At 37.2% G+C, this 24826-nt stretch overlaps 1 protein-coding gene across 1 annotated transcript; it reads right to left on the bottom strand.

The window, feature by feature from the left end:
* Positions 1 to 16228: 16228 nt before the first annotated feature.
* Positions 16229 to 17251, bottom strand: LOC113909904 (olfactory receptor 4K15). Its single transcript, XM_027571561.2, is given in 2 exon segments — positions 16229 to 16947; positions 16950 to 17251. Coding segments are annotated over 2 exon segments (966 nt in total). The 5' UTR covers positions 17197 to 17251.
* Positions 17252 to 24826: the final 7575 nt, after the last annotated feature.

Raw genomic sequence — 24826 nt, 5'->3', positions numbered from 1 at the left:
AGCATTCTTGTTCACAACTGAAATAATGTATGTGAGATAATTAAAGTCTTGATATTCAATTGTATTAACGGAATTAAATATTTTGGTGTTGAGGAGGGACAATCATTGTAATAGAATGTTTATAAACCTAACTGTATCCATCTCTTCCTTTTTATTAGGGGAAATTATTAATAGTAAAATCTTTCAAATTTGAATAAAAATAAAGGAAAAATGATCACTAATCTTTCTGACACCTAGATTTAATACTTGCTAAAATTTTGCTTCTAGTCAGGGAAATCCAAATCAAAACCTCAATGAGATACCACCTCACACCAGTCAGAGTGGCTAAAATTAACAAGTCAGGAAATGACAGATGTTGGCGAGGCTGTGGAGAAAGGGGAACCCTCCTACACTGTTGGTGGGAATGCAAGCTGGTGCAGCCACTCTGGAAAACAGTATGAAGCTTCCTCAAAAAGTTGAGAATAGAGCTACCCTACGACCCAGCAATTGCACTACTGGGTATTTACCCCCTATATACAAATGTAGTGATCTGAAGGGGTACATGCTCCCTGATGTTTATAGCAGCAATGTCCACAATATCCAAACTATGGAAAGAGCCAAGATGTCCATCGACAGATGAATGGATAAAGAAGGAGTGGTATATATATACAATGGAATATTATGCAGTCATCAAAAGGAATGAAATCTTGCCATTTGCAACGACATGGATGGAACTGGAGGGTGTTATGCTGAGCAAAATAAGTCAATCAGAGAAAGACATTTACCATATGATCTCACTGATATGAGGACTTCTTAATCTCAGGAAACAAACTGAGAGTTGTTGGAGTGGTGGGGGGTGGGAGGGATGGGGTGGCTGGGTGATAGACATTGGGGAGGGTATGTGCTATGGTGAGTGCTGTGAATTGTGTAAGACTGATGAATCACAGATCTGTACCTCTGAAACAAATAATACATTATATGTTAAAAAAAAAAAAAAGATAGTAGGAAGGATAAAATGAAGGGGGGAAATCAGAGGGGGAGACGAACCATGAGAGACTATGGACTCTGAGAAACAAACTGAGGGTTCTAGAGGGGAGGGGGTGGGGGGATGGGTTAGCCTGATGATGGGTATTAAAGAGGGCACGTATTGAATGGAGCACTGGGTGTTATACGCAAACAATGAATCATGGAACACTACATCAAAAACTAATGATGTACGGTGATTAACATAAATTTTAAAAAAATTTGCTGCTAATATCACACACACATGCATACATGCAATCTGCCCTTTATTTTACATTTATTGCTAAAATTTTCTCAAGTGAGTCAAAAGTTATGTATGCTGAATTTAGAAAACAGTTAGATGTTAATTCTTGTGTCAATACTAAAAGCAGGACAAGATATATTCTTATCTTGTGATGAGGTGATTCATCAATGATCATAATTGCATTTCTTCCGACTTTCTCACCAGGTTTTAGTGAAAATACTCTTAACATTTATATCAAGATGGTTGCCATTAATTTTTTTCCTTTATATATTTACTTCTAAGAACTGTCTTTGGAAAGAGCTCTATTTAGGATGAACCATGGTTTGCCTTTTCCTGATATGCTATTTTTGCCTCCTGTAAGGTAAGGTGGAATGACTAGTAACTGCCAGGTACTGCTGCAGTTGCTGGATTTACTAGATTTACCTCTCCTCACAGTCTCAAGAATACTATATTGCGTACTCTCAACTAGAATTTTCCTTATCCTACAGAGAAAGCCTTACCCAGTAACTCTCCCTGTACCCTACTCTCCCTTTATTCAAATTCTGGCAACCACTTTCCATTTCTATGTATTTACCAATTCTGGACATCATATAAATGAAATCATACAATATGTGGCCTTTTGGGACTGGCTTCTTTATTTCACTTAGGATAATGTTTACAAGGTTTATTTATGTCATAGCATACATGTATCAGTACTTTGTTCCTTTTTATGGTTGTATAACATTCCATCTTTTGGATATAAAGCATTTTTTTATCCATTCAACAGTTGGATATTTGAGTAGTTTCTGGTTTGTGGCTATTATGAGTAATGCTGCTGTGAACAGTCATGATCTTTATGTGAACCTTTTTTCACTTCCCTAGGGTAGATCCTTGTGAGTAGAATTGCTGTGTCATAAGTTAACTGTAAAGTGAACACTTTGAGGAACTGTCAGACTATTTTCCAAAGAGGCTACAACATTTTGATATCATACCCTCAATGTATGTAATGTGGATTTCAACTTTCTATGTATTTTCACCCATATTTGTTATTTTTTTGCTTTTTGACTTGAGTCATCCTGGTAGGTGTGAAGTGGTATCTTTTCATTTTCATTAACATTTCCCCTAATGTTATTGGCCATTGTTTCATGTGCTTATTCTGGCCATTTGTTTGTCTTCTTTAGGGAAATATATATTCAAATCCTTTGAGCACTTTTAAATTGGGTTATTTGTCTTTTTATTGTTGAATTGTAGAAGGTATTAATAATATGTTTTGGACATAAATCCCTTACCAGATATGTAATCTGCAGTTATATTCTCCTAATCTGTAGGCTCTCTTTTTACTTTCTTGAATATATCCTTTGAAGTTTTGACTTTTTTGTACTGTTTAAATATCTTTTTTTTAAGATTTTATTTATTTGACAGTGGGAGAGATAGTGAGAGCAGGAACACAAGCAGGGGGAGTGGGAAAGGGTGAAGCAGACTTCCCACCAAGCAGGGAGCCGGATGTGGGACTCGATCCGGGACCCTGGGATCATGACCTGAGCCGAAGGCAGACACCACTCAGGCACCCTTAAATATATTTTTAAATTTACTTTCATTTAAATTCAAGTTAGTTAACCTATAGTGTATTATTAGTTTCAGAGTGGAATTTAGTGATTCATCAGTTGCATATAACACAGTGATCATTACATCAAGAGCCCTTCTTAATGCCCATCACCCAATTATCCCATCCCCCAACCCACTTCCCCTCAAGCAACTCAGTTTGTTCCCTGTAGTTAAGAGTCTCTTATGGTTTTCCTCTCTCTCTGTTTTTATCTTATATTATTTTCCTTCCCTTCCCCCATGTTCATCTGTTTTGTTTCTTAAATTCCACACCTGAGTGAAATCATATAGTATTTGTCTTTCTCTGACTGACTTATTTTGCTTCGCATAATACTCTCTAGTTATATCCGCGTTGTTGCAAATGGCAAGATTTCATTTTTTTGATGGCTGAGTAATAATATTCCATTGTATATATATGCCACATCTTCTTTATCCATTCATCCATTAGTGGACATCTGGGCTCTTTCCATATTTTGGCAATTGTGAATATTGCTGCTGTAAACATTGGGGTGCATGTGCCCCTTTGAATCTCTATTTTTGTATCCTTTGGATTAAACACGTAGCAGTGCTATTGCTTTTGGTGTCATGTATAAGAAATCACTGTCCAATCCATGGTCACAAAAATTACTCCTTTGGGTATTTGTATTATTATTTTTTCAGTGCAGATTATGTTTACAACTTTTGAATTTATTTGGACCTTTTAATAGGAATTTGCTAAGACTGAAATCATATGCAAGTTCCAAATAACTACTTTGAAGTAAAAGCTCCCCAAATGCTATTTGGTATATTCAGGTGTTTTTCACAGTTTATAAAGCCAAATGAATCACCGCATAATCATCTGTTTCTTGTTTTACAATCTTGGTATTCTTGAAGAGATTATCTCATAGCACACATTTTCACGTGAAACCTATTTGGTTATTTCTTTCAGCTTGTCAAATCTCGATATAACCTTTAAAACTAAATTATTTATAACATTTATTTTCAAATATTACTTCTCAGAGACATTTGAAACATTGGTTCAGGGTAGGAGAACAGGATGAGAAATAAATTGTTGAAAAAAAGAAACAAAAATAGGCCAATTGTGGAATATGACATAAAAGGAAGGATAGAGTTAATAGAATTATTATAATAATTATAGTGAAATATACTAATAATGTTTTTTAAATATAAAGAAAACAAGAGATGGGTAAAAAAAAAAGGCCTTATTGTGTCTAAACTGTTGGTAATATTTACAAAGCTTTTGGTTCATTTTGCTTCCAGTGCTATATGAGGAATAATTTTCACACTTTCATATGTAACTGTTTGAAAGCCATATTTTAATGGTTTGATGCAGTTTGTCATCCTTTATTTCTTAGCATTAGTATACTGAGGTTTTTTTATTGTGATATGTTGGTATAATTAAAATGTTACAATAGGAGCATTTCTGATGGTGGCCACCTTGCAGAATATCACATGCTTATTGCTGTTTGAGGAAGGAATTAAAACAGCTGTTCACTTCATCCAGGAGACATTCTTGGGATAAAGGGATGATAACTTCATGGATTCAGACTTGTTTCTGACATCGAGAGATACACATGAAATATGGATAACTTTTTAAGTTTTTATTTAAATTCCAGTTAACATATAGTGTAATATTAGTTTCAGGTGTACAATATAGTGATTCAGTACTTCCATACAATACCCAGTGCTTAGCACAAGTGCATTTCCTAATCCCCATCATCTTTTGTATGCCAGTCATACCTCAGTAAAGCTGATTTTGAAAAAACAAAGGAAAATGGATTGGGTTTACATAGCATACTGAAAAGAGTATCTCTAATGTTTTTAGGCTGTGACACTGCCATGATTACGCTTATTGCTTTTTGCACATTGCATCATGGAATCTTTATTTTTTTATACACATTGGTACATTAGTTTGAGGTGTACAACGTAGTGATTTGTCAAGTCTATACATTATGCTATGGTACACCACAAGTGTAACTACTATATGTTACCATACAGTGCTTTTACAATACCACTGACCATATTCCCCATGCTGTACTTTTTATCCCTGTGATTTTTCATTCCATAACTGGAAAACTGTATCTCCCACTTCAGCCCTTCCACCCATATCCTTCCCCCCACCCCCTGCTACCATCAGATTCTTCTGTGTATTTATGGGTCTGTTTCTGCTTTTTTTTTTTTTTGCTTGTTTGTTTGTTTTGTCTTTTATTTTCCACGTATAATGAAATCATATGGTACTTAACTTTCTCCATCTGACTTATTATGTCATTTAGCATAATACCCTCTAGCCCATCTACTTGCCACAAATGGCAAGATCTCATCCTTTCTTATGGCTGTATAATATTCCATTATATCGTATGTATATCACCCCCGTATGTATGTACATGCATGTTTGTATATCACCTCTTTTTTATCCATTTATCCATGAACACTTAGGTTTCTTCCATATCTTGGCTATTGTAAACAATGCTACAATAAACATAGGGATGCATATATCTTTTTCAATTAGTGTTTTCAGTGTTTTTTGATGTGGGGGTGGGAGGGAATGAATATCTAATAGTAGAATTACTGGGGTCTATGTTATTTCTTTAATTTTTCTGAGGAACCTCCATACTATTTCAACAATGGCTACACTAATTTGCATTCCTAATAGCAGTGCCCAAGGGTTCCTTTCTTCCTACATTCTCACCGACACTTGTTATTGTCTTTTTTATTCCAGCCATTCTGACAGTGATGTAATCTGAGGTGATATCTCACTGTGGCTTTGATTTGCCTTTCCTTGATGAATAGTGATGTGGGAATCTTTTCATGTGTCTACTGGCCATCTGTACATGCTTTTTGGAAAAATATGTATTCTGACCCTCCATGTTTAATCAGATTATTTGGGAGGTTTTGTTGTTTTTGTTTTTGTTTTTGTTTTTTGGGGGATAGTCATTTGTATAAATTTTCACTCTGTATATTAACCCCTTATCAGATATATCACTTACAGATGTCTTCTCCCATTTAGTAGGTTGCCTTTTCACTTTATTGACTTTTTCCTTTGTGGAGCAAAAGCTTTTTATTTAAATGTAGACCTGATAGTTTATTTTTGCTTTTGTTTCCCTTACCTGAGGGGACATATCTAGAAAAAAGGTTGCTGTAGAGAATGGGAAAGAGATTAGTGCCAATGCTTGCTTCTAGGATTTTTATGGTTTCTGGTCTCATTTGTAGGTCTTAAATCCATTTTAAGTTTGTTTTTGGGTCTGGTATAAGAAAGGGGTCCAGTTTTCCCAGCACCATTTATTTAAGAGACTGGTTTTTCCCTATTGTATATTCTTCCTCCTTCATCATGGTTTGACTATATAAGTATGATTTTATTTCTCAGCTCTCTATCCTGCTTCCTTGATCTATGTGTCTTTGTGTGTGTGTGTGTGCATGCAAGCGTGTGCGCACACGTGCCAATTCCATACCTGGTTTGATTACTACAGCTTTGTAGTATATCTTGAAATCTGAAATTGTGATCCTTCCAGCTTTTTTCTTCTTTCTCAAAATTGCTTTAGCTATTTAAGGTCTTTTTAGTTCCATGAAATTTTTAGTATTTTTCTATTTCTGTGAAAAATGCTACTGGTAATTTGAGAGGGATTGCGTTGACTCTGTAGATTGCTTTGGGTAACATGGACATTTAATTGTATTTGTTCTCCCAATCCATGAATGTAGAATATCTCTCCATTTCTTTGTATCATCTTCAGTTTCTTTCATCAGTAATTTATAGATTTTGGAGTACAGGTCTTTCACCTCCTTGGTTAAGTTTATTTCTAGGTATTTTATTCTTTTTGGTGCAATCATAAATGGAACTGTTAATTTTCTGCTATTTCGTTATTAGTGTATAGAAATGCAACCAATTTGGAATAGCAACAACTCTCTGAACAAAAAAGCGACCACTTTCTGGAAGGTAGGACGTGCGGAGAAGTGAATCCGAGGCGATATTCAGGAGGATAGACGGCGGGGGAGGGGGCATCCGACGGCCACTTCTGGCAAGCGATAGAGCCGTGGAGCACAAAATCGGAACTTTTAGAAGTTGGCTCGAGGAGGGACGTCGGTCCACTGCTAAGCGAGCGGTGGAAACCTCGCGGGACAGTGTGGTCTCAGGACCGTCGTGGTCACAGAAAGACCAGGAGTGCCTGAGTGCGGCAGACCTCCCAGGTATCAGAGCGGGGAAGCCGGCTGCAGACACAGAGCCGAGGCAGGGGCTCTCAGCTCGGAGTTGCCATAAACTGTGATCCGCTGCCCAGTCGGGCCACTGCTCCTCCAGCAGGGACCCAACAAGCGGCAGATCCAGGGAGACTCCCCTTCCTCCCTGGAGAGGAGCCATGCAGGAGTGCACCATAGGGATCTGCTGGGTTTGGAGACACCACACAGGGTCGGGTGCCAGAGATAGAAACGCTTGGTCACAGGCCAGGTGAGCACGGAGTGCGGCCGGAGACCAGGGAGACGGGAGTGACTGCTTTTCTCTGGAGGTGCACTGAGGAGCGGGCCCCGAGTACTTGGCTCCTCCGGGTGGAGATTGGGAGGCCACCATTTTCAGTCTGGTCCTCCAAAGCTGTACCGAGAGCTTGCAGGGAACAAAAGCTCCTGAGAGCAAACCCGAGCAGCTTGTTTAGCCCAGACCAAAAAGGCCAGGGCAATTCCGCCTCTGGCAAAGACATTTGGCAACCACGGCAACAGGCCCCTTCCCCAAAGATCAGCAGGAACAGCCAGGAGCCAAGGCGAAGTTTACCGATCAGGGAGAATGGGAGAACTCCAGCGCTAGGGGAATACTGCACATAGAATTCATGGCTTTTTTTTTTACCATGATTCATTAGTTTTTCAAACTTAATTTTTAACTGTTTTTTTTTAATTTTTTCTTTTTCCCTTTTCAACCAACATCGTATCAATCCCTCTTTTAAAAAAACATTTTTTATTTTTCATTTTTAGAATCATATTTCATCCCATCATAGTAGTTACCCTTATTTTTGGCATATATATATAAGTTGTTCTCTTTTTAAAATTTTGAGATACAGTTTCTTCTAACAGATCAAAATATACCCTAAATCACTAGTGTATGGCTTTGTTCTAGTCTCCTGCCTGATCACATTCTCTCCCTTTTTTTTCTTTTTTTTTTAATCTTCTTTCTTTTTTCAAACAACCTCTTACCTTATCAATTCCTTTTATAAAATCTTTTATAATTTTCATTTTTACAGTTATCTTACATCCCTTCATTGTATCAACCCTTATTTTGTGTATATAACTCTTTCTTCCTTTAAAATTTTAGGAGACACTTATTTCTAATGGACCAAAATATGCCCAAAATGTAGTGTGTGGCACTGATCTATGCACTAGCCTGATCATATTTGATCATATTCTGGGTTTTTTTTGTTTTGTTCTGTTTTTGTTTTTATCTTTTTCTTTTTGTCTTTTGTTTTTTTCTCTTTCTTTTTTCTTTCTTTCCCTTTCTTTTCCCCTGGTTTGAGGTCTTTTCTGATTTGTATTGAGTACATTTGCTGGGGACATTGTTAACCTGTTAGCATTTTGTTCTCTCATTCATCTATTCTCCTCTGGGCAAAATGACAAGACGAAAAAAACCACCTCAGCAAAAAGAACAAGAGATAGTACCGTCAGCCAGGGACCTACTCAATACGGACATTAGTATGATGTCAGACCTAGAATTCAGAATCATGACTTTAAAGATACTAGCTGGGCCTGAAAAAAGCGTGAGAGTTATTAGAGAAACCCTTTCTGGAGAAATAAAAGAACTAAATCGAACCAAGTCGAAATCAAAAAGGCTATTAATGAGGTGTAATAAAAAATGGGGGCACTAACTGCTAGGATAAATGAGGCAGAAGAGAGAATCAGCGATATAGAAGACCAAATGATGGAAAATAAAGAGGTTGAGAAAAAGAGAGAGAAACAACTACAGGAACATGAGGGCAGAATTCGAGAGATAATCAATACGATAAGAGGAAACAACATTAGAATAATTGGGATCCCAGAAGAAGAAGAAAGAGAGAGAGGGGCAGAAGGTATATTGGAGCAAATAATAGTGGAGAACTTCCCTAATGTGAGGAAGGAAACAGGCATCGAAATCCAGGAGGCACAAAGAACCCCTCTCAAATTCAATAAAAATAGGTCAACACCCTGACATCTAATTGTAAAACTTACAAGTCTCAGAGACAAAGAGAAAATCCTGAAAGCAGCACGAGAGAAGAGATATGTAACCTACAATGGTAGAAATATTAGATTGGCAACAGACCTATCCACAGAGACCTGGCAGGCCAGAAAGGACTGGCATGATATCTTCAGAGCACTAAACGAGAAAAATATGCAGCCAAGAATACTCTATCCAGCTAGGCTGTCACTGAAAATAGAAGGAGAGATAAAAAGCTTCCAGGACAAACAAAAACTAAAGGAATTTGCAAACACGAAGCCACCCTACAAGAAATATTGAAAGGAGTCCTCTAAGCAAAGAGAGAGCCTAAAAGCAGCATAGATCAGAAAGGAACACAGACAATATACAGTAACAGTCACCTTACAGGCAATACAATGGCACTAAATTCATACATTTCAATAGTTACCCTGAATGTAAATGGGCTAAATGCCCCAATCAAAAGACACAGGCTATCAGATTGGATTAAAAAACAAGACCCATCAATATGCTGTCTGCAAGAGACTCATTTTAGAACCAAAGACACCCCCAGATTGAAAGTGAGGGGGTGGAAAACCATTACCATGCTAATAAACACCAAAAGGAAGCTGGGGTGGCAATCCTTATATCAAACAAATTAGATTTTAAAACAAAGACTGTAATAAGAGATGCAGAAGGACACTATATCCTACTTAAAGGGTCTATCCAACAAGAAGATCTAACAATTGTAAATATCTATGCCCCTAACATGGGAGGAGCCAATTATATAAGGCAATTAATAACAAAAGCAAAGAAACACATTGACAACAATACAATAATAGTGGGGGACTTTAATAGCCCCCTGACTGAAATGGACAGATCATCTAAGCAAAAGATCAACAAGGAAATAAAGACTTTAAACGACACACTAGACCAAATGGACTTCACAGACATATTCAGAACATTCCATCCCAAAGCAACAGAATACACATTCTTCTCTAGTGCCCATGGAACATTCTCTAGAATTGATCACATCCTAGGTCACAAATCAGGTCTCAACTGGTACCAAAAGATTGGGATTATTCCCTGCGTATTTTCAGACCACACTGCTTTGAAACTAGAACTCAATCACAAGAGGAAAGTCGGAAAGAACTCAAATACATGGAGGCTAAAGAGCATCCTACTAAAGAATGAATGGGTCAACCATGAAATTAAAGAAGAATTAAAACAATTCATGGAAACCAATGAAAATGAAAACAGAACTGTTCAAAATCTTTGGGATACAGCAAAGGCAGTCCTGAGAGGAAAGTATATAGCAATACAAGCCTTTCTCAAGAAACAAGAAAGGTCTCAAATACACAACCTAACCCTACATCTAAAGGAGTGGAGAAAGAGCAGCAAATAAAGCCTAAACCCAGCAGGAGAAGAGAAATAATAAAGATCAGAGCAGAAATCAATGAACTAGAAACCAAAAGAACAGTAGAACAGATCAACGAAACTAGGAGCTGGTTCTTTGAAAGAATTAACAAGATTGATAAACCCCTGGCCAGACTTATCAAAAAGAAAAGAGAAATACCCAAATCAACAAAATCATGAATGAAGGAGGAGAGATCACGACCAACACCAAAGAAATACAAACAATTATAAGAAAATATTATGAGCAACTCTATGCCAGCAAATTAGATAACCTGGAAGAAATGGGTGTATTCCTAGAGATGTATCAACTACCAAATTGAACAAGGAAGAAATAGAAAACCTGAACACACCTATAGCCACGAAGGAAATTGAAGCAGTCATCAAGAATCTCCCAACAAACAAAAGCCCAGGGCCAGGTGGCTTCCCAGGGGAATTGTATCAGACATTTAAAGAAGAATAATACCTATTCTCCCGAAACTGTTCCAAAAAATAGAAATGGAAGGAAAACTTCCAAACTCATTTTATGAGGCCACCATTTCCTTGATCCCAAAACCAGACAAAGACCCCATCAAAAAGGAGAATTACAGACCAATATCCGTGATGAACATGGATGCAAAAATTCTCACCAAAATACTAGCCAATAGGATCCAACAGTACATTAAAAGGATTATTCACCACAACCAAGTGGGATTTACCCCTGGGCTGCAAGGCTGGTTCAACATCCGCAAATCAATCAACGTGATACAATACATTAACAAAAGAAAGAACAACATGCATATGATCCTCTCAATAGATGCAGAAAAAGCATTTGACAAAGTACGGCATCCTTTCTTCGTCAAAACTCTTCAGAGTATAGGGATAGAGGGAACATACCTCAATATCATAAAAGCCATCTATGAAAAACCTACAGTGAATATCATTCTCAATGGGGAAAAGCTGAGAGCTTTTCCCCTAAGGTAGGAACGCAGCAGGGACGTCCACTCTCACCACTGCTATTCAACATAGTATTAGAAGTCCTAGCCACAGCAATCAGACAACAAAAAGAAATCAAAGGCATCCAAATCGGCAAGGAGGAAGTCAAACTCTCACTCTTTGCAGATGATATGATACTCTATGTGGAAAACCCAAAAGACTCCACCCCATAACTGCTAGAAGTCATCCAGGAATTCAGTAAAATAGCAGGATATAAAATCAATGCACAGAAATCAGTGGCATTCCTATACACCAACAACAAGACAGAAGAGAGACAAATCAAGGAGTCGATCCCATTTACAATTGCACCAAAAACCATAAGATACCTAGGAATACATCTAACCAAAGAGGCAAAGAATTGGTACCCAGAAAACTATAAAATACCCATGAAAGAAATTGAGGAAGACACAAAGAAATGGAAAAATGTTCCATGCTCATGGATTGGAAGAACAAACATTGTGAAGATGTCCATGCTACCTAGAGCAGTCTACACATTCAATGCAATCCCCATCAAAATACCATCCACTTTTTTCAAAGAAATGGAACAAATAATCCTAAAATTTGTATGGAACCAGAAAAGATCCGGAGTGCCAGAGGAATGTTGACAAAGAAAAGCAAAGCTGGCGGCATCACAATTCTGGACTTCCAGCTCTATTCCAAAGCTGTCATCATCAAGACAGTATGGTACTGGCACAAAAACAGACACATAGATCAATGGAACAGAATCGAGAGCCCACAAATGGACCCTCAACTCTATGGTCAACTCATCTTTGACAAAGCAGGAAAGAATGTCCAATGGCAAAAAGACAGTCTCTTCAACAAATGGTGTTGGGAAAATTGCACAGCCACATGCAGAAGAATGAAACTGGACCATTTCCTTACACCACACACAAAAAGAGACTCCAAATGATTGAAAGACCTAAACGTGAGACAGGAGTCCCTCAAAATCCTAAAGGAGAACACAGGCAGCAACCTCTTCGACCTCAGCCGCAGCAACTTCTTCCTAGAAACATCGCCAAAGGCAAGGGAAGCAAGGGCAAAAATGAACTATTGGGATTTCATCAAGATAAGAAGCTTTTGCACAGCAAAAGAAACAGTCCACAAAACCAAAAGACAACCGACAGCATGGGAGAAGATATTTGCAAATGACATATCAGATACAGGGCTAGTATCCAAAATCTATAAAGAACTTATCAAACTCAACACCCAAAGAACAAATCATCCAATCAAGAAATGGGCAGAGGACATGAACAGACATTTTTCCAAAGAAGACATCCAAATGGCCAACAGACACATGAAAAGGTGCTCAACTTCACTCGGTACCAGGGAAATCCAAATCAAAACCTCAATGAGATACCACCTCACACCAGTCAGAATGGCTAAAATTAACAAGTCAGGAAACGACAATGTTGGCGGGGATGAGGAGAAAGGGGAACCCTCCTACACTGTTGGTGGTAATGCAAGCTGGTGCAACCTCTCTGGAAAACAGTATGGAGGTTCCTCAAACAGTTGAAAATAGAGCTACCATACGATCCAGCAACTGCACTACTGGGTATTTACCACAAAGATACAAATGTAGGGATCCGAAGGGGTACGTGCACCCCAATGTTTATAGCAGCAATGTCCACAATAGCCAAACTGTGGGAAGAGCCAAGATGTCCATTGACAGATGAATGGTTAAAGAAGAGGTGGTATATATACACAATGGAATATTATGTAGCCATCAAAAGGAATGAGATCTTGCCATTTGCAACAACGTGGATGGAACTGGAGGGTGTTATGCTGAGTGAAATAAGTCAGAGAAAGACATGTATCATATGACCTCACTGATATGAGGAATTCTTAATCTCAGGAAACAAACTGAGGGTTGCTGGAGTGGTGGGGGGTGGGAGGGATGGAGTGGCTGGGTGATAGACATTGGGGAGGGTATGTGCTATGGTGAGCGCTGTGAATTGTGCAAGACTGTTGAATCACAGATCTGTACTTCTGAAACAAAGAATAAAGAAAAAGAAGAAGATAGCAGGAAGGGAAGAATGAAGGGGAGTAAGTCGGAGGGGGAGACGAACCATGCGAGACGATGGACTCTGAAAAACAAACTGAGGGTTCTAGAGGGGAGGAGGGTGGGGGATGGGTTAGCGTGGTGATGGGTATTAAAGAGGGCACATTCTGGGTGGAGCACTGTGTGTTATACACAAACAATGAATCATGGAACCCTGCATCAAAAACTAATGATGTAACATATGGTGATTAACATTACAATAAAAAATTATAAAAAAAGAAATGCAACCAATTTTTGTGTGTAAATTTTGTATCCTTCAACTTTGCTGAATTAAATTTATTACTTCTAATAATTTTTTGCTATAGTCTTTAGGGTTTTCTATGTATAACATCATGTCATTTGCAAATAGTGACAGTTGAACTTCTTCCTTACCATTATGGTTGCCTTTTATTTTTATTTTTTTTCTTGTCTGATTGGTATGGCTAGGGCTTTCAGTTCTATAATGAATGAAAGTGGTGAGGGAAAGAGGATGAGAGAATCTTAAGCAGATTCCACGCACAGCATGGAGCCCACTGTAGGCTCGATCGCACAACCCTGAGATCATGACCTGAGTTGGACCCTTAACTGACTCAGCCACCCAGGCACCTCAGTATTACTGTTCTATAAATATTCGTTAGAATTTCCCTGTGAATCCATCCAGTCCTGGGCTTTTATTTGCTGGGAATTTTTGGGTTGTTGATTCAATTTTGTTACTACTAATTGGTTTGTTCGGGTTTTCAATTTCTTCCTGATTCAGCTTTGGAAGATGTTTTTAGGATGTTAGATATAAGTTTTGGGGGAATTTATCTATTTATTCTAGTTCGTCCAATTTGTTGACATATAATTTTTAATAGTATTCTCTTATAATCCTTTGTATTTCTGTAGTATCAGTTGATACTGCTTTATTTCTGATTTTATTTATTTGTGTCCTCTCTTTTTTCTTGATTAGTCCGGCTATACATTTACCAATTTTAATTATCTTTTCAAAGAACTAGCTCTTGGTTTCATTGAACCTTTTTTTTTTAACTCTCGATTTCATTTATTTCCACTCTAATCTTTATTATTTCCTTTATTCTGCTAACTTTGGTCTTTGGTGTTCTTTTAGGTGTAAGGTTAGCTTGTTTGATGGTTTTCTACTTTTTATTATTATTATATTCACTTAGCCAACATATAGTACATCACTGGTTTTTGATGTGTAGTTTTCGACAATTCATTAGTTGCATACAACCACCCAGTGCTCATCACAACACGTGCCCTCCTTAATACCCGTTACCTGGTTACCCCATCCCCCCACCCCCCAAGGGCATTATGCTAAGTGAAATAAATCAAGCAGAGAAAGACAATCATCATGTGGTTTCACTCATATGTGGAACAAAAGGAATAGCACAGAGACATTTTTCTACTTTGTATATGTAGCCCTGTATCACTATAAATGTCCCTCCTAGAATTCTTTTTGCCTTTAGGTCCATAATAAATTGGTACCCTCTGGCTCAAAAATGAAAACTTAATTTTTCTTTCAGTAATCATAGTTATAGAATTCCTTTAGGAGATTCTAAGGATTGGAGTCTAGAAAACTGGTAACATTATAACAGATTGTGAAACTAGAATACAGTAGAAAAATAGAGGAAAAATGTGAATACAATAAAAGAGTAAAGGCCTAAAATAACCTATAATGAGGATTCCTAGAAAATCTTATTTTCATGAGTGATCATGGAGGAGGAATTTCATGGCTACCCCAAAGTTCTTGAAGTAGGGTTCTGTCATTTTATGGACCTGTCTATGGAATGTAAAAATAAAATTTTAACTAAATAAGTCCACATAGAAAAATGATTATCTCTACCAACTATTAATATGTAAAAAACTACCTTATCTGAGAAGACAGGAATCACAAAGACCTATGGGGAAAAGAGTGTTTTGTATGAAGTTTCATACTCATAATCATGACAAGCAGTAAAGAATTATATCTCTGAAATTCCCCAGATTATTTTATCAGTATTAAACAGAAATTGAGGGGCACCTGGGTGGCTCAGTAGGTTAAGGGTCTCCTTCTGGTTTAGGTCTTGATCCCAGGGGCCTGAGATGGAGCCCCACATTGAGCTCCCTGCCCAGCAGAGTCTGCTTCTCCCTTTTTCTATTCCTCTGCCTCTACCCCTGCTTGTGCATTCTCTTTCTCTCTCTCAAATAAATAAATAAATAAAACAGAAATTAACATAAATGAACACAAAACACTGGTGAATAAATTTATTCAGAGAGTTATTTTCCATGAATAATATGTATTAAGCAGCAGCATTGAAGAAGGATTTGGGAAAGTGTTGACTATAAAAGCCTTCGCTGGATAGCCTTGCTATTTTACATGTTGCTGTACCATTAACACCAATCATAGAATCATCTTCATGTGTTGTCAGTTACCCAGTACTGTGTAAAATGCAGTCTTACCTAGGTGTATTATATACATATATTAATAGATCTATTTTCACTATTGTAAAGAGATCTATACCTATTACTACTTCATAATTGGCATCTGAGCAGTACAGTTTTGAAAGGAAGAGGTACACTTTATTTATCATATGTGAGTAAATGCCATTTCTCAATTTATTCAAAGGCTGTATATTAAAAAATTCTAAATAAAAAATAGGAAATAGAAGCAAAAAGCACAGAATGAAGGATGAGAATCTAAATATCAGTAAGGTTCATTCTTTAGCTTTTATCATTATAATTACTCTTTCAATCAAGTTAATCCACCTTTCCCACTTGTCAAAATGATTACTTTAACATCAGAGTGATTCCATTTGTAATTGTTTAGAGTCAAGGCTACAGTAGTTACAGTTGTGTAAGTTTACCTTTTTTCCAAGAAAAGAACATTTCTTATGACTGAAGAAACCTGGCCAGGCTTCAGATACCGACTCTTCAGTTTTGACATAGCTGCCTTCACTTCTTTGTTCCTTGGAGTGTAGATAACTGGGTTTAAGATGGGAGTAAAGATGGTGTAAAACACAGCAAGGACTTTGTCAACAGAATAACCGCTGAAGGGCCACACATAGATGAAGATGCATGGTCCAAAGAACAGTGTGACCACAGTGATATGAGCAGTCAGTGTGGAGCGGGCCTTGGCCATGCTAGCAGAGAAGCAGTTCCTAACAGTGATAAGTATCACAGTGTAGGAGACAAACAAGAGGAGAAAGGAGCTCATAGAAAGAAAGCCACTGTCTGCAACTATAAGTAGGCTGACAACATAAGTGTCTATGCAGGCCAGCTTAGTCACTAGAGGGAGGTCACAGAAAAAACCGTCTAACTGATTCGGGCCACAAAATGGCAAGTTAACAGTAAATGCCAACTGGCTCATAGTATGGATGAAACCCACAAGCCAGGAGATGAGAACAAGAATAATACACACACAGCAACTCATTATTGTCATGTAGTGGAGAGGTTTGCATATAGCAACATAACGGTCATAAGCCATGGATACAAGGAGCACCATTTCACTGCCAGTAAAAAGATGAACAAAGAAAATCTGGGACAGGCAGGCATGAAAAGAAATAGTCTTATGCTCCACTCTGCAATCATTTTGGGGGTAGCAAAAGAGGCAACACATATATCTATAAAAGAGAGGTTTGCAAGCAGAAAGTACATGGGGGTATGACGGCGGGAATCTGAGGTTACAGTGAGGATGATAAGAAAGTTTCCCAGCAGTATTGCTAGGTAAAGTAGTGAAAATATGAGAAACAAGAAAGGTTGGAGCTCCTGGGAATTAGAAAGCCCCAGCAACACAAACTCAGTCACTCGGAAATGATTTGTCTCATTCATTGACTTTGGAAGGAACTTATCTTGTTACCTGAATAGGAGAGAGACAGAGATCAATCAGTGAGCACGGATTTCATTTCCCAGTTCCACTTCCTTCCTTAGAGATTCTAATTTCTACTTATATTTATGTATCTGAATTTTCATCATTAGAAATTATATAGCAGCATAATAACAATAATAAAGAAGGATGGAGGGGAGAGTTTTGAGGAGACGTTTGACACTGGTATATCCAGTTATATGAATTTGAGGAATGTAATCTACTAACTTTACAAATGAAGTTGAAAATCTGAAATGTCTTCTTGACATTATAGAAATCCAGTCTAAGAAGTTACAGAGACAAAATATAAATCATTTTTTTCTACAATAAATTATATAACAATTTTTTGAATGGCTAACACAGAGGAAGACAATTTCACAATGTTGACCCCAAAAGTTAGACACAAAAGTGTATACTATATGAACCTATTTAAATAAAGTTTTAAAATAGGATACACTAATCTATGGTATTAAAAAAGCTCCTGGAGTGGTTATCCTGGAAGAGGAATAGGGACAGGAAGGTGACAGGAAGGGCTTCTGAAGTGCTGATAATGTTCTGTTTCTTGATGTGGTTGATAGGTACATGGAAGTGTTTGCTTTGTGAAAACTTACAAGATGTGCAAGATCTTTCATGTGTAGTTTTGTGCATATTTTATTTATTAATAAAAAAGAAATCCAGGAGATAAAGAGACACCATTACATTGTGTGAGAGTTCATAGGCAGAATCATTGCCTTGAGTGATTAGGTCTTATTCCCTTCTCTATTCAGTTAAAATTGTATGAACTAAAATACAAAACCTAGCAAAACCCAAAGCTCTAGAGCTTATTGGAACTCTTTCTAGAGTTGTGCCTCATCTCTTCCTGGGGTTCTATTTTATAAGGGAATCTAGTGCATTTGTTCTTTTCAGTTATTCCCTGATGTTAAGCTTCATTAAGCTCGGCTATTGTTGCTAATAGCCACGGATGTATTATTGAATTATGACTGACATTTAATTTGGTGGTGGGTCTTTTAAAAATTATAGTTATATTGTACAGTAATAGTATTCATAGTAAGAAATCCAGACCATAAAAAAAATGTTTCTTCTTTTTTACTCAGTTATTCTACATTCTATTTTATCAACACTTTCTCCCTTTTATGTTATTTATACTTTTATAAGCTATCTAGAACTTGGAAACATTGTATAGTGAATAATAAAAAATGTGAAATTTAAAGAAATATCTCTCTCTACATCTAAATCAGGTCATTGGAAGACAGTGTCTTTTATTTTACTGATTTCTAGTTATCTGCAGTTTTTTGATATTAATGTCTTCTTTAATTGCAAATTGCCTAGTGTTTCTTTGAGTTTCCCTGGAGGATTTACACATAAAGACAGGGCATGTGATGAATAATTTTAATTCCCAGGAACCAAATTCAGGGACTCACCCCTATATTCAAATCTCCAATTCTCTAGAAAATTCCCCCCAAAGAATTAATTCATATATCATCACCAATTATATCAAAACTATGGCTCTAGGATTTTCAGAAGAGACTAACAGCAGAGTCTGAAGTCAGAACAGGCTGAGGTAAAACTATGCAATGGAGTAAGTTTGTCTTTGAGGAACCACCACATTCTCCTCCGTGTGTTTCTCCCTTCCTCCTCATTTCTTTGTAGCCTGTTTTTAAGTTAACTCTAGGTTCACAGCACGGTCTATTCTCCCTGGGAAATAGCCTGACTCTTAAACTCCTTGACACAAATACTCTAATGAATGCCTAGAAGCAGGCAAGGAAATTGTACCCAACAAGACCAACTAATAGGGGTTCATATGTATCCTGTCAGAAAGAGCAAAGCCTTAAATTAAGCACAGGGAATGAATTTCCCAGGGAGACCTTCTAGAGACACAGCAGAAAGGGGAGGCAGAGAAGACTTTCTGGTACCTTAGGTACCCATAATCCACTTATGTGAGAAAATCACCACAGGAATCATCCTCCCAATAAATCTTCTGCAAATCTATGTGCTTCCAGGTCAGTGTAAGTAAGTACATGCCCACTCTCTCAGGGCACTGAACTGTGCACTGGTGATAGAACAGTTAGGTTTGTAACTTGCCTCCTGAGAGATCACTTACTAATATTCATCCCTTTTTTATTTAATGAAGTTGGTGAGTCCTCATTTTCCTTCACTGGCTAGAACATTCCTTTTAAATGAAATAGGCTGTCTTTTTACACCAAATAAAACTGCTATAAAATAGTGAAAAAATAAAGCTATTAAAATTAAAAAAAAAAAAAAACCTATGTTAAGGGCACCTGGGTGGCTCAGTCGGTTAAGCATCTGACTCTTGGTTTTGGCTCAGGTCATGATCTCAGGGTTGTAGGGTCAAGCCCCACATTGGGCTCCACGCACAGTGCAGAATCTGCTTGAGAATTCTCTTTCTCTCCCTCTCCCCCTCTCCGCATTCATACATGCTCTCTTAATAAATAAATAAAATTTAAAGAAATAGGGGCGCCTGGGCGCCTGGGTGGCTCAGTTGGTTAAGCGACTGCCTTCAGCTCAGGTCATGATCCTGGAGTCCCAGGATCGAGTCCAACATCGGGCTCCCTGCTCGGCAGGGAGTCTGCTTCTCCCTCTGACCCTCCTCCCTCTCATGCTCTCTATCTCTCATTCTCTCTCTCTCAAATAAATAAATAAATAAATCTTAAAAAAAAAAGAAATAGGGGTGCCTGGGTGGCTCAGTTTGTTAAGTGTCTATCCCAGGGTCCTGGGATCAAGCCCCAAGTCAAGCTCCCTGCTTCTCCCTCTCCCTCTGCTGCTCCCTCTGCTTGTGTTCTCTCACTCTCTCTGTCAAATAAATAAATAAAATCTTTAAAAGATAATAAAATAAAATAATGTATTGTTTCAAATCAAAGTATTTTCTGATAATTTTATGCGCTCAAAGATAGTATGACCTGACTCATCCAAGAATGAGTTTCTAATTAGTAGATGTGTTCTTGCAAAGACCAATCTTTCATTTCTTGTAGTATTTGGAAGTAAATTAATGCATGAATACAGGTTGTACTAGGTGACCCTCAGGTCCCTCCTTTTTGAAATTCTGTCAGATCTTTTCCTACTACTTTTATCTTGGATATTATGACTGGTGGATTAAGTGAAGAAAGTAGAAGTGTTGTTTACAAGAGGCCAGCAAACTCTCAGATCAGAGATCCATCTTTCACAAGTTTTCCAGCATTGCCACTCCATTTATCCTCCCTCTCTAAATCTGGGTCAGAGTTGTAACACTCACTGGAGACAAATGCTAGTGTGTGGTCTTTGTAAGGATACTGACAAAGTGCTTTCACTTACCTAAGATGAAATGGGGTATATGACATATCCTATAATTTGTAGTCATTAACGCTTAGTAGGTATTTAGTTGTTACTTCCACATCTCCTAAGAAAATAGACCTGCCTCTGTAGAGATGAATCATAAAGTTTGCTTTTAAATAAGAAAGAAAGAGACTGAGGATGTCCGTAGCCAGGATGGACTATCTTCATAGAGGTGAGAGAAGGCTGAATGCAGTATTTGAATTTGGGTCTGGAGTAGCTGGGGGAGTACTTGGAGACTTCAGGATCTAAGAGACAAAGAAGTAGACAAAAAAGACATACTAAAGCAAAAATTTCCTGTTTCACAGTTTTGCAAGGAATTCAGCCTAACTATAGCTATCTTGCTTCTATTTTCAATAGCAATAAACTAGATGATTACAAATAAGTTTCATAGACCTCTAGAAATCAATACCAATCATATGCAACTCAGGATCACATGAAGAGGATTATTTTTTAGTCTCCACTGCAGCTTCAAGTATAGAATATTTACTGTCATATGTTAGGAAAATGTTTTTTTCAGTTTCCTCTTACAAGTTCAGAAGTATGGATGAAATGCTTCAGAGATTTAAACATTGTTTATAAGGGGAAGTTTCAGCAACAGTCTACAACAATTTCATATAAGTTTTCTTTTAAAGATCAGCAAGAATATTTTTTAGGAAGTATCACTTAGGATAGTAATTGTTACACGATTTGGGGTCTGTAAAGAGAGGTATGGGAATATTGTATCATTTTATCGAAATCATGTTTAGGGACTATTTAGGCTTTTTCTTCTCTTCATCTCAATTTCCCTTCATTCAAAGTGTAGATAACTTTGTTCGCTGCTTCTCAGGTATGTGTTGTATATGATCATCAAATAATTGAATCAGACATTTTGTGTAATAGCAATATAAAGAATTTACCATAGTATTAATAAGATTGTAAAAGATAGTAATCATATATGGGCTATCCTCTTTTTTTTTCTCACAAGAAGGATATATATCAAGCAAGATATTTAGATTTTCATGTTACTTGTATTTTCTAGTCATGAATTAACAGCGTTCTAAATTATAAGGTTTAAAATAGCCTGAAGTCCAAATCAACAGATGATATCCAAAGAAATTTTAGCCTGAGTTATACAAAATAGCTGTTCAAATTCTGCCTCTCGATAAATAGTGTCACAATTTTAGGCAAATCACATACCCTTCAAGGTGCTCTGTGTCTCTTCCAAAAAAAGAGGGAAGAAGTCTCCTTCTTAATTCTTATATTCTCTAATTCTCTGGCTTTTGAAAGCATGACCCATCCCCAAAAGTTAATTCAATGACAGAAGTATAAAAAGTTGTACTGAAATAAAAGTATATTCAATTAAAAGGCTAAACCCATCCTGTTATTAGAAAAGAAATATGGCCTTCAGTCGCTTCTCAGACTTAGATATTTGGGCAGCTAATAGGCAAAATGGACATAGAATATTCAAAGATTAATCGAAAGGGTGAGGGCTAATGGTCTCTATCTGTTCTCTGTTGTGACCAAATTAGGAGGCTGCAGAACAACAGTGCTCTTCTTGTCCCTAGCCTTATATTGCACTCAATGGGAGAAACAACATTCTTCAGGATCCATTGGGTGGGGTGCAAATGTAGGTGAACCCTTGTCTTTTCAGACTTTAATCTCCACCATTTATACTTTGAAGTATCCTCAGCACATAGATCTAAGAAAAGTCATTAAAGTAGTTAGAAGCTAATTAGTGATTTGACGTCACTAGATTGCAGTGACCAAGAGACCCAGAGGAGAGTTGTGATAGTAGAAATCACCTTCATTAGGGCTAATTATGTGAGAGAGTTTGTTTGTGTACAAGAGTTACAGTGCATCACCTTGAGGATTTTACAAATGGAGAAAGGAGCAGGACTATTGGAAATGCTTTGTCCTGTTGGAGAAAATGTAACATGGTGGAAAGAAAAGCAATGAATAATTTTGTTGGTTATTCCTTTCTGCTTCAGGAGAGCTTTAGCACAATTTCTGTCCCAGGAGAGTCAAAAATTGGTGAGAAGATATTTGTTCCTTTGCATGGTACACAGCAGTGCAAACATCTTGGTATTTTAATTGTTCTAAAAGAGCCACATGCTTGGTTTCCAAGGCAAGGTTTCTAGTGTAGGGCAGTGAGAGCCATTTTACAGCAGAAACACTGTATCCTACAGAGTAGGTTCTAGTGAAGCGACTTAATCTCACAAAAATTTGAATTTTTTTAGTTGAAATTTTTAGGAAAAGAAATTGTTGTTGGGTGAAGTTCTGATGTTCTCCTTCCCTGAGGTTATTTTATATTTAAGACAGAATATAAAAGGATAAAGAAGTTTTCTTCTTATTTTCATGTAGAATTTTGATGCTGATAGGAACACTAGAAATCAGCTAGTCCAGCATCTTAAGTTGTTAGATAAGTTGAATGAATTCTTGAGGAATTAGTTTCTTGACTCAGATTGTACTATTCAGTTTGGGGACATATTTTCTAATACTTTGTGTAACACCGCTCCTACTCTCCTTGATTTATCTTCCACAATTTCGAATATTTTGAATTATGATTAGAGCTAAGCTGAATCTTAATGTCTTCCCAAATACATGAATTTAGAGTACTCCTAAATGACTCTTTGGCCAGTACTTCCAGTACCCTTCCTTGTTATCTGTTCTTTCCACTACCCTTTTCATATAGATAATCTCTAAAAGTCTCTCATTTGGAATTTCCTTTCTCCTGAGGATCTCCTGCTGGGAGATTTAATACATTCTGATGATTTTACATGTTTATGAAAAAGAATGTAAGCATACACCTCTAATTCTAAGATTTCATGTGTATCAGAAGACATCACTGCACCACAAATTTAATATTTCCAAAATTAACACATTTTCTTTTATAGTAAATACCAACTCTGCTAATGTCATCATTTCCATCCTTTGAAACATCCAGGCTTAAATCATCAATATAATAGATGATATCTAGCTCTGTCATATCTCTATATTTAATTCCCCAACTTATCATAATGTATAGGATCACACTATGTTTATGTACTTTTTTTATGTTTCGTTTCTATAAACATGAATCATGAACATTTTCTCTGGTTGCCACATATAACTTATAAACTTGATTTTTAATGGTTGCATTATGTTCCGGTTTATCAATAAAATACTTATTCCCACATTGTAGAAAATATAAACGTATTTTATCCCAGTTGAAAAGAAGTGTGATTTAAAATAATTTATATAAAAGTCATCTTTAAAAATTCTAACTGCTTCCTCAGGATAAGTTCTTGAGGGTAAAATTATTGGAATCAAGACTGAACATTTATGAGTCTCTGGATTCATAACACAGAAGTCCTGATTCTAGTACCATCCAGTTGCATTACCATAGAAGTTTCCTTTGTATTTGACCGCTTCCCCCCCCGCCACAAACCCCTAACAATCACTAATGTGTCCTCTGTGTCTTAGATTTTCCTTTTCCAGACATCATATGTTTAGTGTATAGCATGTGTAGACTTTCCAACTATCTTCTTTCATTTAATGATATGCATTTAGGATTAATCCATTTTGTTGAGTGGATTAGAAGCTCAGTCTTTGATATTATGGTATAGTATTCCATTGTATGGATATACCTCAGCTCGTTTTTTCCATTTATCTCTTGAAGGACATCTTAGTTGCTCCTTTTTTGTTTGTTTTGGGGATGATGAATAGTTTCTGTAAACATTCATGTGCAGGTTTTTATGTATTTAGCTTTCAAATCAGTTGGGAAATCTAATTTGATAAGAAGAAATGTTTGCCTCCATACATTTTAAAGCTTGGATATCAGGTACAAACAGATTAGAATCGGTACATCTTCTTGAAGGATTAAGCTCTTTAACATTATGACATGTCTCTATTTTTGATAATATTTGTTGATCTGAAGTCTTCAGAGTCAAATATTGATATGACTGCCTCAGTTCCCCCCTTTTTTAAAGATGTATTTATTTATTTTGAGAGAGTGAGAATGAGAGAGAGAGAGTACATGAGAGGGGCGAGGGTTAGAGGGAGAAGGAGGCTCCTCGCTGAGCAGAGAGCCCCATGTGGGACTCGATCCCGGGACTCCAGGATCATGACCTGAGCCAAAGGCAGTTGCTTAACCAACTGAGCCACCCAGGCACCCCTCAGTACTCTTATTAATCACGGCTTGCATTGTTTATCTTTCCTCCATCCATTTATGTTGGTAGTTTGTGTCTTTAAAGTGGATTCCTGTTGACAGCAAATATTTGGGTCTTGCTTGTGCTTCATTCTGGCAAT

The sequence above is a fragment of the Zalophus californianus genome, chromosome 6 (genome assembly GCF_009762305.2).
Source record: "Zalophus californianus isolate mZalCal1 chromosome 6, mZalCal1.pri.v2, whole genome shotgun sequence".
In the NCBI taxonomy this organism is placed as follows: Eukaryota; Metazoa; Chordata; class Mammalia; order Carnivora; family Otariidae; genus Zalophus; species Zalophus californianus.
This window is presented reverse-complemented; position numbering and strand designations above follow the sequence as displayed.